Here is a 15,020-nt window from a genome sequence, read left to right as displayed (position 1 = left end):
GCATTATATATGTGTATATGTGGGTTTTTTTAATGGTCTGTGCTATTTTTTGGTTCCTTGCTGCAGGCATCTTCGTCCATCCATGCTTCAGCATTTGCTACGTCGTCTGGTTTTTGATGTTCCAATTCTAAATGAGTATGCCAAAATGCCACTAAAAGTAAGAAAACACTTAACTGTTTTAAGAAAATGATTCCATTAAATTGTGGACACTCTTTTTATTCTTGCTGAATGCCGAGAGTCAATTTTATTGAATCACTTAATAACATTTTAAAGCATTTTACTAGTTTGATCACTTTTTTGTTTTTGTAAAAATTAGATTGTCACTGTCAAAGGCCTCATTTCATTTATGTCTTCAGTTCCAATGTGGCATCACTCAGAATACTCATGAACTGTAGTCATTTATACAGCAAATATTATTCATGTGTGTCCCGTAGCTGTTGACCAACCACTATGAGCGTTGCTGGAAATATTACTGCCTCCCCAACGGTTGGGGTAACTTTGGATTGGCATCAGAAGAAGAGCTGCACCTGACTCGCAAGCTTTTTTGGGGCATATTCGAGTCCCTTGCACACAAGGTACTGCTGTCAAAATGATAAAATGTGTTCAAGTCCACAAACGTCTTATTGTGATCGACAGAAATTTGATGCTGAGATTTTCAAAATCTCAATGCCGTGCATCTGCGCCATTGCCGGCGCCATTCCCCCAGATTACGTAGATGCAAGCTATTCTTCCAAGACTGAAAAGAAGGCCTCAGTGGATGCCGAAGGAAACTTTGATCCAAAACCAGTAGAGACAACAAAGTAAGCTTATTGCTGTTGTTGTTTTTCAAATAATACTAACAAGGTCTTCAAAATTTTAATTAAAATATCAATTTGTCAACTATCTCTCACAGCACAATCATTCCTGAAAGACTAGATGCCTTCATCAACAAATATGCTGAATATACACATGATAAATGGGCTTTTGAGAAGGTAAGGGGTTTGTGTACTGTCCTGATTTGATTGAGGGCAGCATTGTATAGTGGTTTACACTACTGCACAACTTTTTTTTTTAAAAGTCAAGTGATTGTGGCTCATATATGTCCATTTATTTTTTCAAATGTACAACTTCCTTACATTATATGTGTTTATGAATTTGAGATACCCTTTGAGTTGGAGTGATTCATGATTTCCAAGTCCAACTGATGGCTAATTCTTTTCTCTGACTCGATAATTAAAGAGAACATTATTGTGAAGTTCAGTGTTTGCTCAATGTTATAGATCCAAAATAATTGGTCATATGGTGAAGTCCTGGATGAAAACGCAAAAACGCATCCTATGCTCAGACCCTACAAGACATTCTCGGAGAAAGTAAGGGCGCAAAATATGTATTTGCATTTATTCTACACAACATTATCTATGGCAACGATCACCCTGTTTTTTGCAGGACAAGGAGATCTACCGCTGGCCCATCAAAGAGTCAGTCAAAGCAATGGTTGCTTGGGAGTGGACTATAGACAAAGCGAGAGAGGAAGAAGAGTCAGACAAGAAGAAGGCAGCATCGCGCAAAATATCACAAACGGCTCAGGTATGTAGACTATAGAATACACTGTTGCTATCAATTCATAATACATGACAACCATCCCCTTTCTAGGCCACCTATGACCCGAGTCATGGTTACAGTCCGCAGCCTATCGACATCACTCACATGGCCCTCTCAAGAGACCTGCAGGTATAGATATCATCTTTGTGATTAAGACCCACTATCACTTAAGGGGGTACTTTACTGAATTTGATAGAATGACCTTTACTGACCTGCAACCCGTAATCCTTTTCTTTCTAAAATAAACCAAAAAAGCGAAAAACACAGGAAGTCAGAGTCACTTACCTGAAGTGGTGCAACAGAAGGGATGCTTTTAATCCGTTTAGTTTCATTGCTCTGGCGGCCAGCGTTTAGTTTTTTGTTTTTTTCTTAAAGAAATTCAGTTATAAGAAAATGGTTAATACTATCTGTTGTGTAGAAAATGTCCTCAACACCAACACTGCTGAGTCTTCATAATTTATTCTTGAATAGTCTTTAACAAGATCCTACCATTTAATGAGTGAATAAAAATTTGGCAGGGCGGGAATTGAAATTAATTGTCAGACGTGACAAACCACTAATTTTTTGCCGCGGACTTATGCTGTTTCTTCTGTTCAGTCTATGGCTGAGCAGCTGGCAGAAAATTATCATAACACTTGGGGCAGGAAGAAGAAGCTGGAACTACAAGCTAAAGGCATGTTTAACTGAATCAGAATAGAAGAGTGCTTATTTTTCATCCCCACTGTAGTTGTTTTTAATTTATTTGCTTCTGTGTTTTGTCAGGAGGCGGAACGCATCCCCTTTTGGTGCCATACGACACTCTGACAGCAAAGGAAAAGGCTCGAGACCGAGAGAAGGCCTACGAGCTACTGAAGTTCCTACAACTGAATGGATATGCTGTCACAAGGTAACATAAGTACATGTAGATTAGAAAGAAATTGCTCTGGCAGAATATAACCTTGGATACCCTAAATACCCGGACAAAAAAAAAGAATTAGATTAGAGTACCGGAGATTACCTTTAGGCCGATCACTGTAGAAGCAATACAGGCACGCATGGTTATGCAATCATTATTACATTGAGTAAAAGGGTCAAACTCCTAGTCTAATCATTTTGACTGAAAAATGAAACCAAAGCGTTTTAGCTCCCTTTATAGTGAAATTAAATGTTTTTTTTGTTCTTCAGGGGCCTGAAAGATATGGAATCCGACATTTCCTCCATTGAGAAAAGATTTGCTTATGGCTTCCTTCAGAAATTGTTGAAATGGATGGAAATTGCCCAAGAGTTTATAGCTCATCTCGGTACTGCTAAAATTGCTTAGCATACGTGAACCGTTTGTTTAGGAAAAATGTTTTACTCGGGTTTTCAATGTGGATTTCAGAGGCAGTAGTAAGCAGTGGACGAGTGGAAAAGTCTCCTCATGAACAGGAAATCAAATTCTTTGCAAAGGTGTGGTTCATCTTAATGATTTGTTGTCAACATTTAAGATCTATTTTCTGTTTAATGTTACTGAAAGTGATAGGTTCGCCTTTTCAGATCCTGATGCCTCTCATCAACCAGTATTTCAAAAACCACTGCCTCTACTTTTTATCCACACCTGCTAAAGTTTTAGGGAGTGGTGGTCATTCATCCAATAAGGAGAAAGAGATGATTGCAAGGTGATGATAGTTTTACAACACATACACCTCCTTTTCGCATGTCTATCCGCTTTCCCTGTTTTGCATTTTCCTTTCCTTTCCTCCACTTTCATTTGTTTCCTCCATTCCTTTCCTCCTCCTCCATAGTATCTTCTGTAAAATGTCGGCTCTGGTGAGACACAGAGTCTCTCTTTTTGGTAAGCTGACTGTTTCCACCTAGCAAACATGATGTAGTGATGCAAAGGTAAATTAAGATAGAATTATACATGTGCACAGGTACGGACGCATCGGCCATTGTTAACTGTCTTCACATTCTGGCCCGGTCATTGGATGCAAGGTTGAGTATTTGCAGTATGGATTTAAATAGATTTAATAGATAGAATGGATTGGAAACATTCTTCTTTGTTTTAGGACCGTAATGAAATCCGGTCCTGAGATTGTTAAAGCTGGGCTGCGGTCATTTTTCGAGAGTGCTGCTGATGATATTGAGAAGATGGTGGAAAATCTTAAACTGGGGAAAGTATCTAAAGGGAATCAGGTATTACACAAGCCAATTTTCCTGAGTTTTTTTTAATCCTTTGCAAATGTCCATGTTTATTGCTTTTCTGTTTTCCCTTCCCCTTTTAGCAAGTGAAGGGCGTGTCCCAGAACATCAACTACACCACCATTGCCCTGCTTCCAGTTCTCACGTCTCTTTTTGATCACATTGCACAGCATTCATTTGGAGATGATGTCATGTGTGAGTCATTTTTTCTTCTTCTAATTATTATTCATTGTTTGTCTCTAATATATTCCATTCCTGGTTACACACAGTGGACGACTTGCAGATGTCGTGCTATCGCATCATGTGCAGCATATACTCTCTGGGGACGGTTAAGAATCCACACGTTGAGAGGTAATGACAGAACTTTTTATGTGTTTGACCTCTAAGTCAATTCCCCCAAGTTAATTTTGTTTTAAGCACAATCTGACTCAGAAAACACAAACTTTGATCATCTGAAGGAATGCTCAAACAACGATTTACCAAAATGTTGACAAATTATTCCAAGTCGACCACACAAAACACAAACAAAAAATAACAAATCATCCTCGTATACAATAAGCATCTAGAGCACATGTGTCAAAGTGGCGGCCCGGGGGCCAAATCTGGCCCACTGCATCATTTTGTGTGGCCTGGGAAAGTAAATCATGAGTGTCGACTTTCTGTTTTAGGATCAAATTAAAATGAAGAGTATAGATGTATATAAAATTTCCTGATTTCCCCCCTTTTAAATCAATAGATGTAATTTTTTAATCATTTTTTTCTGTGTTTTAGTTAAAAAATCATTTTGTAAAATGTAAAAATATATAAAAAAGCTAGAATAAACATTGTTTTAGATCTATAAAAACTGAATATTCAGGACTTTTAGTCCAGTTCTTTTAATCCATTTATTTAAAAAAAATCTAAATATTATATCTAAAACGGTCCGGCCCACGTGAAATCAAGTTGACGTTAAAGCGGCCCGCGAACCAACCCGAGTCTGACACCCTTGATCTAGAGGATAACTCTAGGATTGGCAAAACCATTTGTGTGTCCTTGTGGTCAGCGCAACGCGTATTATCTTCTGTCACTTTCCTTCATTTTAGAATGTCATATACAAATATTCTTCTGATGAACTCCTAATTGAAGTGTCTTTTTGTGTTGGTTTCAATATGCTTTTATTTTATTTTATTATGTACTAAAGCAATAGAAGCAGGCAGTCTGATTACTGATTAGCACATTAACAAAAATATGATTTCCCTTTAGCATTTGTAAAGGTCTTTACTGAATTCAATCATCTGTGTTTACAGACAGAGACCAGCTCTTGGAGAGTGTTTGGCTCACCTGGCAGCAGCCATGCCAGTGGCCTATTTAGAGCCCCATTTGAACGAATTCAATGCTTTCTCTGTGTACACTACAAAAACTCCCAGAGAAAGAGCCAGTGAGTTTTATTCATTTGTGCAGAGATTTTATTGTCGTAAAGGACTGGATTGATGGTATTTTCTTCACACCTTCTCCAATGAATCCAAAAGTACTCGGCCTCCCCAATGAAGTTCAAGAGTTGTGTCCGGACATCCCAGAGCTGGATTCTCTTCTGAAGGAGATCGGTGACTTGGCAGAGTCGGGCGCTCGCTATACAGAAATGCCTCATGTAATTGAGATCACTTTGCCCATGTTGTGCAACTATCTGCCTCGTTGGTGGGAACGAGGACTGGAGAACTTCCTCGAGATGGAGAGCCAGCTTTGCACCGCGGTCACATCGGAGCACCTCAATCAGTTACTGGGGAGCATCATGAAAATTGTAGTCAACAATCTGGGAATAGATGAAGCCTCTTGGATGAAAAGGTTGGCTGGTAAGTCACTATATTTTTAAACTCCACCCATTTGTATGCATTGTGTCAAAACGTCTGTTCATGAAATAAAGTGCAGCAATTTTTTTTTGCTCCTTCCAGTGTTTTCGCAGCCCATTGTGAGCAGGGCCAAACCAGAAATGCTTAAATCACATTTCATCCCAACAATGGAGAAACTGAAAAAGCGCACTTCAAAAGTGGTGGCCGAGGAAGACCACCTGCGAATGGAGGGCAAATCGGAAGGGGATGAGGAAGACGGCACTATACGGGATGAGTTTGCCGTCCTCTGCCGAGACCTGTACGCTCTCTACCCTCTCCTAATCCGTTATGTGGACAACAACAGGTTTGCTATTGGTTGTAAACAAACTAGTTTGGTCAATTGGCCTATTTCAATAACTTGTGGGAATACTTGGAATCCTTTTCTCTGTGCAGAGCGAGGTGGCTAACCTGCCCAGACCCAGATGCCGAGGAGCTCTTCCGCATGGTCGGAGAGGTCTTCATTTTCTGGTCTAAATCTCATGTGTGTACCATGCTTTCATTTGACCTTTGACATTGGGTACTCGGACGTTTCGTCGAAAGACGTTTGGTCCCTGGACGTTTGGTCGACCGGACGTTTGGTCGACCAGACATTTGGTAGAACGGACATTTGGTAGAAGGGACGTTTGGTAGAACGGACGTTTGGTCGTCGGGTTGTTACTGTTGAAACCAGCTCTCAAAATTATAATCATGAGAGAGAGAGTGAGTTTAATATCAAAACAGTAAACTCTGTCATAATTTGACAGCAAGCGAACCCCGTGACCAAACGTTCGTTCTACCAAATGTCCGTTCTACCAAACGTCCATTCTACCAAACGTCCGTTCTACCAAACGTCCGTTCTACCAAACGTCCGTTCTACCAAACGTCCGGTCGACCAAACGTCCGGTCGACCAAATGTCCGGTCGACCAAACGTCCGGGGACCAAACGTCTTTCGACGAAACGTCCGGTCACGTTGACATTGACGCCCGTTTGTATAAGATGATATTTTCCGATATCACTGCAGAACTTCAAGCGGGAGGAGCAGAACTTTGTGGTGATGAATGAAATCAATAACATGTCATTCCTCACTGCTGATAGTAAGAGCAAAATGAGTAAGGTGAGTTGTTGAAGTTTGTTCACTGTGACTCATTGTACGTCATGTGATATGAAAAATTTGTGTTTCCTCCCATTTTAATTTATTGTTACTCCCAAATTAAACCTTTGAAAATGTTAGACTAATACATAAAATGTTTGTCGCCAAAGTGAAGCATCTAATCACCAGATGTTAGCCCTTCATTCACGTGATTATTTTCTAGATATACCTGCTGTTATGTTTTATTTTGACCTGTAAACACTTAATTTCAATAGCTCTTTGAGAGCAGAAGCAGTTATGTTAACAATATTCTCTCTTTGGCTGTCCTTGTTGTCCTCATCTGTTGGGTTGCGGCTGGGTTTTCCAGGGCGGGGAATCAGAGGTTAGATCTTGTTCCTGCACGATCGCTGTGCTGACCGCATGGCACCTCACTTTGGGGGAGCTTTTCATCAACCTCCCCAGCACACTGGCACAACCTATCCACACCGAGTCATTACATTTTCACTGCCATACACACCTCTACTATATTGGAAAAAGTGTCGACACACATACACACAATTTCTATTGAGCAGTCATGGGCTGCTATTGACGGGGCTAGTCATGCATTCCATTTGGATATGGAGAATAATCCCTGCCAGCCCTCCCCGTCCAAATGGTTTGGAAGTCTAGCACCAGTAATGGCAGGCAATAATGAATGAATTCAGTATTGTGGAATTCACCCCCCAAGACAGTCAATTTACAGTGTCATTATATATGTCATTTGATTCTAGATGTTATTTATATGCTTTCTTTTCATATTAGATTAAGAATTAATGTTAGAAAATATAGAAATATAATAAGAATTGATAATATATCAATCAGGTTATTTTTATTACCAAAAATAGTGACTTATCCAATAATGGTTAAATAATATAATAATAAACATACTGTAATATTCCCACAGACACACTTTTAACATGTTGTCAGAAGAGTGGAAAATGTTTCAATTTCTTACTGGGCTAATATCTTTTGTTTATGTAGGATATACCATCCACATATAGAGTAATGTTCAAATTCCATAGGCCATGTCATGTCATGTTTTCAGCACAGGCAGCTGTTTGCACTTTGTCAGCTGAGATTTTGCAATTGCTAAAAATACTGATACGAATAAAGATAATGTTGAAAATTCCCCACAGAGGAACTTTAGCCCTTCTCTCAAATTTATTTATACATCCTACCAGTGCAAACAAACACACGAGTGGTCCTTGGATAAATAGGCTTGAACATTATTCCAGTAAAGGATCTGAGGGCAGACCCTCACATACTCATGCCAAGTCCTGCCAGTGTGCGAGGGGGGAGTCAGGAGGCGCTTGATGAAAGTACTCAGCTGTAGAAATGGGCTCATGGCACTGGGCTCAGCACTAGGCCCAAAGTGGCAGTGAGAGCACAGTGCCATCATGCTGTCAGTTTGCTCTCTGTTGATCATAGTCGATTTGGAGTCTTGTAGAATGTCTCTTGTTTCCGTTCCTAGCAGCGAGGTTGACCTGTAGCTTGTGTAATGCAGCTTTCTGCCACTAGAAGATTACGTTAGTCTTCTCCAGGAGGGGCCGTCAAGGACATTATTTGGGATCGCAAGTCACACAGGATACTGAAATGTTCTATAGCATACAGAAGACATTTTTACCCACTCACCTGCGTTATTTAAAATTGTGTTAATGAAACACTCTCGCGTGCTACTGAAAAAAAAAAAACTGTAGTATTGAGTATTGCATGCAGGATTTCAGTAGTGTGTGAGTGAGTGTTTTACTGATGTATGAAAAAAATTGTGAAGGCGAGAGCATTTCACGAGTGCTGTATGTGAGATGTAATCCTGAGCTGTATCCCTGACGGCCCCTCACACTTCTCTGTGCTCTTTCTTCTCTCCTCCCTGAAAATGTCATGGAGCCTCATGGTTTACCTTCCTTTGAACCCACTAACACACCTGAGGTTTAACATGAAATGGCCTATCAAGAGCTATAGCTTTGGGGTTGCCATGTTAGAATGTGCTCCAAATGGCCATGAGTTTAACCAATACATTCCTTCATACTTAATTATTCCCCAGAACGCTTTGCATCCGGTTCCCATAACACTTTTGCATCAGAATCACAAATAAATAGCTGATGCACCCTTGTACAACACAGGAACAGGATTTACAGAATTTAATACTTGAAATAGATGATGTATTAGAAAATTGCCTTTACAAGGACAGTATTTATATGTTTTTATATACACGTCAGAGAGGTTCTAATATAGTCGCACTGTGTAATATTGAAGTGATACTGCACATCCTTTGTTTGTTTCATTGGATTAAAATTTGCAATATACATTGTACTAAAATAGTAACGCAAAACGGCCTGCACATTTTGAAGATTATTTGTAATTGGGCACGAAAATTGTAAGTCCCCAACCAGAATTGTCCTTTACTCGATGTATCACTTCCACTGCTCATTGTAGTCAGCAATTATGTATGATAGTTCACCTTATACATTAATTAGCTACACTATCTATGTTCCAACTGATCCAACACAGACAGTTTAACCAATTAGATTTCTCCTGAAACAAGAAGCATTTGACTGCAATCCACTGATTGTATATCTACAATACCAGATTGGTGGAAAGGTTTCCTCTTATGGGTTGGAACAAAAACCTTCAACCACTGTGGCCCTTTGTGGAATTAATTCCCCACCCCTGATCTAGAGTAATACAATCAGTTAGTGCTAGATAACATGGACAATCTGAATAAAATGTTGTATTTTAAAAGCTCAAAACATCTGAAAACAAGAAAGGAGTCCAAGAGGCAAGCACAGGGACTAGATCTGTCCTATTAACAGTATGAAACTAATTTATTAATGTCAATGTGTTTTGCTCTGAAACGGCTAACATCTAATATTCTCAACTTCTTTGTTTCCTACGTCACCACGAGTCATCTTGCTCATGAATCTAAAAATGGTTTGTCTCTCCAGTTTACACTGCACTCCTGCGTCAAACCATTTTTACAGATTAAAACTCCTTTAATGCCCACTCCCTTTCACAAAGCCAGCGAGACCCATATGTTACCCCAACAGTATTACCACACCCTTTACTTACGACTCTGAGCTCAGAGAAATTCAGTTTTTCTCCTAGTTTCAAATTTAGCCATCTCCCTATTCATTTACACATTATAATAATGCATTTTATACTCTAATCCCTTTTTGGGTTTATCTAGCTATTTGCAGGGTTCTACTTTTCATTACGTAATAAATATTATGCTGCGCTTTGAAAGGTATGCAGCAGGAGCGATAATCATCTAGCTGTGTCAGTTTTGACACATTATGAGATACTGTGAATACTTGCTTGTACTTTCTGCCAGGGTGGAGGCTCGGACGCAGAGCGTACCAAGAAGAAAAAACGGGGGGACCGCTACTCGGTGCAGACTTCACTCATCGTAGCCGCTCTGAAGAAGATGCTCCCCATCGGCCTTAATATGTGCTCCCCCGCCGACCAGGAGCTTATCAACTTGGCAAAGATTCGATATTCTTTGGTAATTCATGTTAGATGTGAATAAAGCCTTATTAAATACAAAGAAAATATGATAATTTTTTGTAATTGGACAGAGAGATACCGATGAAGAAGTGAGAGAGTTCCTGCAGAATAATCTCCACCTGCAGGGAAAGGTCAAATCCCATTCCGAGCGTTTCACCTTTGTCAAGTCCTTTCAGAGTTCCAGAGTGTTATTCCTGTGCTCCGTATAGGTCGACAACCCGTCAATGCGATGGCAGATGGCGCTCTACAAAGAAATGGCAGGAAAAGCAGAGGATGCAGATGCCCCAGAGAAAGTGGTCAAAAGAGTGCAGGAAGTCTCCGCTGTTCTCTACCACCTAGAAGTGGTTAGCAATTGCGTTTTCGTACTAAGACAGTAAATACAGCAATGACCATACGTAAATGTTGTTTCGTGTCTGTTCCGCTATGTTGTTTTTCTATAGACGGAGCACCCATTCAAATCTAAAAAGATGGTGTGGCATAAACTGTTGTCCAAGCAGAGACGCCGGGCTGTTGTTGCTTGCTTCAGGATGACACCATTATACAATATCCCAAGGTAAAGGTGTGAAAATCCACACTCGTAAAAGTATTAGATATCCCTTTTGGGAACCCATCCATTTGAGATTAAATCTGCCGAAATGTATCATAAATGTGACTTAACTCTTTCAGTGTGTTTGACAATGAGAGATGGTGGAAAGCTGCGGCTCCAGAGCCACATGTGGCTCTTTTCATTTTCCTGCTGTGAATTTCAATTAGTTTGTCAATACGTAGAGGTTGAATCCTTTTGAACTGGCCTTTTGAACCTTATGTTTTTTACCGTCAGCGGCTTAAGTGTTAGAAGTATAAGTGACAATGAAATGTTAAGAGCCGCGGTTGCACTTGGGAAAGTGGATTAAAGGAGATTAAAGGACATGTTAAAATTTCACTTTACCTAAGCTTTTAGGTTGTTTGATTTTTTTAAAGTTAAAATATCATGTCACTTGTGGGTCTTTAGTGTATGTTGAATGTGTCATAGGAAATGAATGGGTTGTTTTTGTCACTTACAGGCATAGAGCTTCCAACATGTTCCTTGAGGGGTACAAGCGCAACTGGCTTCACACCGAGGGTTACGCATTTGAAGACAGAATGATAAATGACTTGTCTGTGAGTGTCTGCGAATTTATTTATTTATTTTTTTAAAGGGTAATTTTCTGAGTTGGAGGGGTACTTTTTCTGAGTTGTCTTCTTTTTGTGCTGCAGAAAGCAATGGAGCAAGAAGAAGGAGACGAAGAGGAGGAGAAAGAAACAAAACCGGATCCACTTCACCAGCTTATTCTGCATTTCAGTCGTACTGCACTCACAGAAAAGAGGTTTCAGTAGTGAAAAGTCTTCAAAACATGATACCACGGATCATCTGATGTTTTCTCTCATTTCAGTAAATTAGACACAGATCATCTTTATATGGCATATGCAGATATTATGGCAAAAGTGAGTCCTTAGAGAAAGGTGTTTGTTTTTTTACTTGAAATGGCGCCCAATGAAATTAACTCTTTCTTGTTCCTTCAGAGTTGCCATATTGATGAGGAGGAAGAGGGGGGTGAGGAAATGGTGGAAGAGGCTGAGGATGAGATGTCCTTTGAGGTGCGACAGTCAGAACTGGTAATGGGCGGCGAGGGGCTGGGGACAAGGAACACAGTGGAGCGGTAGCTCTCGAAGCATTGAGTGCTCTCATCATCACCACATCATTTCACCACCACCGTTGTTCTCTATATCTCTCCTTATTTCTTTCTTGTACCTCATTCATGTAGACTTGCTTTATTAGGGAACCATGAGAAAGTCCCAAGCCAGATGTTTGATAGCTTGTCTTTATTTCAAAGTTGTATAATAGCTCAACTAAGTGAGACACCTATTCAATCTGGCTTGGGTCTAATTAGATTTAGATAGACAATCTAAATGAATGCGGATTTAACACAAACATAACCTTACTAATAAGAATTATTAATCTAATGTCAAGGCCCTTCTCGTCAGTTACTTTTAGAAGATAAATCATAGTAATACACTTAACTGGCTTATATCTTACGAATAAATGTTTTCTCATTCATTAAACAGGTGATGAATCCACAATCAATTATGAACATATAGAGAAAAATTGATCACATTTCTGATTATCACATTTGAACTCAAGTGAACATTTTTTAGATTTTTGTGACATTTTCAGAACAATTAAATTAAATAGTAAAATATCATATCAAGTAAGAAAAGAATTACAGTCCTCAAATGAGGACAGTGGGTTAAAATGGGTTGAACTATTCTCGCCGCTATGATCAACAATTACAAATATGCGGATACATTTCCAATATTAAGGCTTTTGTAACAGCAGCCAAATGCATACTCATGATGTTTTTTTGTCCGTTTTTTTTTTTATTTATTTGATTATTTAACACCTCCTATCAATGTCTTATCCCACTCTTCTCTCTCTTCCTCTTGTCTTTCTCCATGGCTTCATGTAATTCCTCTCACCGCTTTAACCCCCATCTGTATTAATTGAATGCTGCTGATCAGTGTCTCCCTCTTCCCCACTCACATAGCCTACTGACAGACTACAGAGCAGAAGCGTTTATATTCGTGCACATTTATATCTGCGCACACCACACAGAGTAGGCAGGAACATTATGGAGGCTAAAGGCATATACAGCATGACACATAGTGGGTAAAGCTCGGTTAGGCATATTTGGGTGGCGGGCGGTTGGGTTGGTTGCCGTGCGGGAGGTTGAGAAGATCTCTCTATTTGTGATGTGGCTGAAGAGAGCAATGTCTCTTCTGATTCAGAGATATTCTTCCAATGGCCATTTTCTCCATTGAAATGCCATTCAAGTTTGGCTATATTTCTTTACACTGTCAGAAATTCAGCTCAGTACATTGTTGATCTCTTTAGTGTTTGAGTACTTATGACTGGGTCAGTAATCTCAAAATGCAATGTACAGTAAAGGATCCATTTTGGCCCAGGAAATTGGGTTTTCTAAATAGCCTCAAGGCTTCTTCTATCTTGAGGTACACAAACAGAGTCCAACTGACATTTCTGACAACATATCATTGAAATCATCCTTTTCAAGTTGTACTGACCTTCATTTTCTAAACAATATTGCTGTTAAATGCCAAAGAAATATCTCTGAGACAGAGGGATTGCAGTTTTTTGTCAGCAACTTGGACAAAGGCTGCAAGCTTCATGGCTGCAATGTTGGGCCGTTGCTGCTTCCTGTAGTCTAACGCTTGCTCCAGCCAGCAAACGTGATCAAGTAGTGTTGTGACTCCAAAGCTAATACAGTGAACCGAGAGAATGATATTCACATTGGGGTTATAACTTTTGACCTGCATTAGATGAACCTTTTGGTATCATTGAAAAAAACCAAACTCTGTTTTGATCACTCTTTAAAAAAACAGCCAGTAAAAAAAAGAATAAATACAAAATACTACTGATGATATCAAATCCAAAACCATGCAAAGTCAATTAGACTCAAAATGGATCAAGTTGCACTGCGATCATGATATATTGGATTTTCAGTTTCGGTTCTTGCTTTTACTCCATAAGCATGCCCATTTTGGGAAATATTTCTGGTGGGTCTGAAAGAATGAATATTCCACACAGCAGCCAATGTTGAGAACGAGAAATCAAAGTGATCCACTTTTACTGTGTTATATTATATACAATTGTTGTTAGTCGGCTTTTAAAAATATAATACGGGGTATAGGGTATGTAAAAAGTTATAACCCTAATCCAAATACCTTGAATAGACAATTGTAACCCCATATTTTACTCATAAATTGTACATTTTATAACCCAGAGCGTTTGGCCCAAACTGGTAAGTCTATTTGATTTGAGTGAAAGGAGTATGAGTGTGATTTCCAGCAAGAATATAAATGGATAGGATAAAATTTCACTCTCTCCAAGCCTTGCTCGGAAAAATATTAATTTTCTTTCTGGATATTACTGCATCATCTCTATCCATTTACATTCTGAGCTCGTAAGTCTTCAAAGTGGCGCATATTCATCATATTTTCGGCCACAGGAGAAAGAAATGGAGAAACAACGACTCCTTTACCAACAGTCCAGACTTCATAATCGTGGAACTGCAGAAATGGTCCTGCAGATGATCAGCGCCTGCAAAGGTCTCCCCATTCCGTGTTGCACAAACAAAAATAAGAATGCTTTAGCTCGTGTGCGGTCGTTTGGTCGCCGGTCTTTTGGTCGCCAGTCTTTTGGTCGCCGGTCTTTTGGTCACCGGTCTTTTGGTCGCCGGTCTTTTGGTAGCCGGTCTTTTGGTCCCCCGGACCCAAACAACGGGCGACCAAAAGACCGGCGACAAAACAAGGTAAAACAACACGGTCTACGCATCAATAAAAGCCAACAATGGCCCTGAGCAGTTTCACTGAGCGGACGTGTGAGTGTATAAGAGTTTGTATGTACATGAGTTGTCCCCTTAGGAAGGGACGTCAGTCAGGGTCTTAACAAGTTCTCCAACAAAACACAATAAAAGTACGGGAAATTTGGAGATTTTCTTTAGCCTATAATTAATAGGGCATTAAGTATGACTAAATAATAATCCGCAGTTTGTATTTAGGGAATTTGAGCAACGATTTAAATGGTAATTATCAATAACCTTCCGGGCAACCAAAAGACCGGCGACCAAACGACCGAGTACCCTTTAGCTGATGACTCTTTCATGCATGTTTTCCTCTGATAGGTGAGACAGGCCCAATGGTGTCCACAACCCTCAAATTAGGTATCTCCATTCTAAATGGTGGAAACAGTGAGGTTCAACGGGTGAGG

General features: G+C 39.7%; 1 protein-coding gene across 1 annotated transcript in view; it reads left to right on the top strand.

Moving 5' to 3' along the window:
* Nucleotides 1-15,020, top strand: part of LOC144068546 (ryanodine receptor 1-like) — a 44,624-nt gene that overhangs the window by 16,519 nt on the left and 13,085 nt on the right. Inside the window, exons 51-83 of the mRNA XM_077593151.1 lie at nt 67-157; nt 435-575; nt 637-800; nt 893-971; nt 1,260-1,349; nt 1,426-1,566; nt 1,633-1,710; nt 2,179-2,254; nt 2,344-2,467; nt 2,746-2,861; nt 2,942-3,009; nt 3,097-3,218; nt 3,345-3,394; nt 3,474-3,534; nt 3,609-3,735; nt 3,825-3,936; nt 4,011-4,092; nt 5,028-5,158; nt 5,250-5,570; nt 5,670-5,910; nt 6,000-6,087; nt 6,608-6,700; nt 7,044-7,058; nt 10,044-10,214; nt 10,288-10,347; nt 10,426-10,560; nt 10,657-10,769; nt 11,260-11,356; nt 11,453-11,562; nt 11,629-11,680; nt 11,759-11,833; nt 14,260-14,359; nt 14,935-15,014. Coding sequence (XP_077449277.1) covers nt 67-157; nt 435-575; nt 637-800; nt 893-971; nt 1,260-1,349; nt 1,426-1,566; nt 1,633-1,710; nt 2,179-2,254; nt 2,344-2,467; nt 2,746-2,861; nt 2,942-3,009; nt 3,097-3,218; nt 3,345-3,394; nt 3,474-3,534; nt 3,609-3,735; nt 3,825-3,936; nt 4,011-4,092; nt 5,028-5,158; nt 5,250-5,570; nt 5,670-5,910; nt 6,000-6,087; nt 6,608-6,700; nt 7,044-7,058; nt 10,044-10,214; nt 10,288-10,347; nt 10,426-10,560; nt 10,657-10,769; nt 11,260-11,356; nt 11,453-11,562; nt 11,629-11,680; nt 11,759-11,833; nt 14,260-14,359; nt 14,935-15,014 — 3,604 coding nt within the window. The remainder of the gene's footprint in view (nt 1-66; nt 158-434; nt 576-636; nt 801-892; nt 972-1,259; nt 1,350-1,425; nt 1,567-1,632; nt 1,711-2,178; nt 2,255-2,343; nt 2,468-2,745; nt 2,862-2,941; nt 3,010-3,096; nt 3,219-3,344; nt 3,395-3,473; nt 3,535-3,608; nt 3,736-3,824; nt 3,937-4,010; nt 4,093-5,027; nt 5,159-5,249; nt 5,571-5,669; nt 5,911-5,999; nt 6,088-6,607; nt 6,701-7,043; nt 7,059-10,043; nt 10,215-10,287; nt 10,348-10,425; nt 10,561-10,656; nt 10,770-11,259; nt 11,357-11,452; nt 11,563-11,628; nt 11,681-11,758; nt 11,834-14,259; nt 14,360-14,934; nt 15,015-15,020) is intronic.

The sequence above is a fragment of the Stigmatopora argus genome, chromosome 22, assembly GCF_051989625.1.
Source record: "Stigmatopora argus isolate UIUO_Sarg chromosome 22, RoL_Sarg_1.0, whole genome shotgun sequence".
NCBI lineage: Eukaryota > Metazoa > Chordata > Actinopteri > Syngnathiformes > Syngnathidae > Stigmatopora > Stigmatopora argus.
Note: the sequence above shows the minus strand (reverse complement) of the source record. Positions and strands in the feature narration are given on the sequence as shown.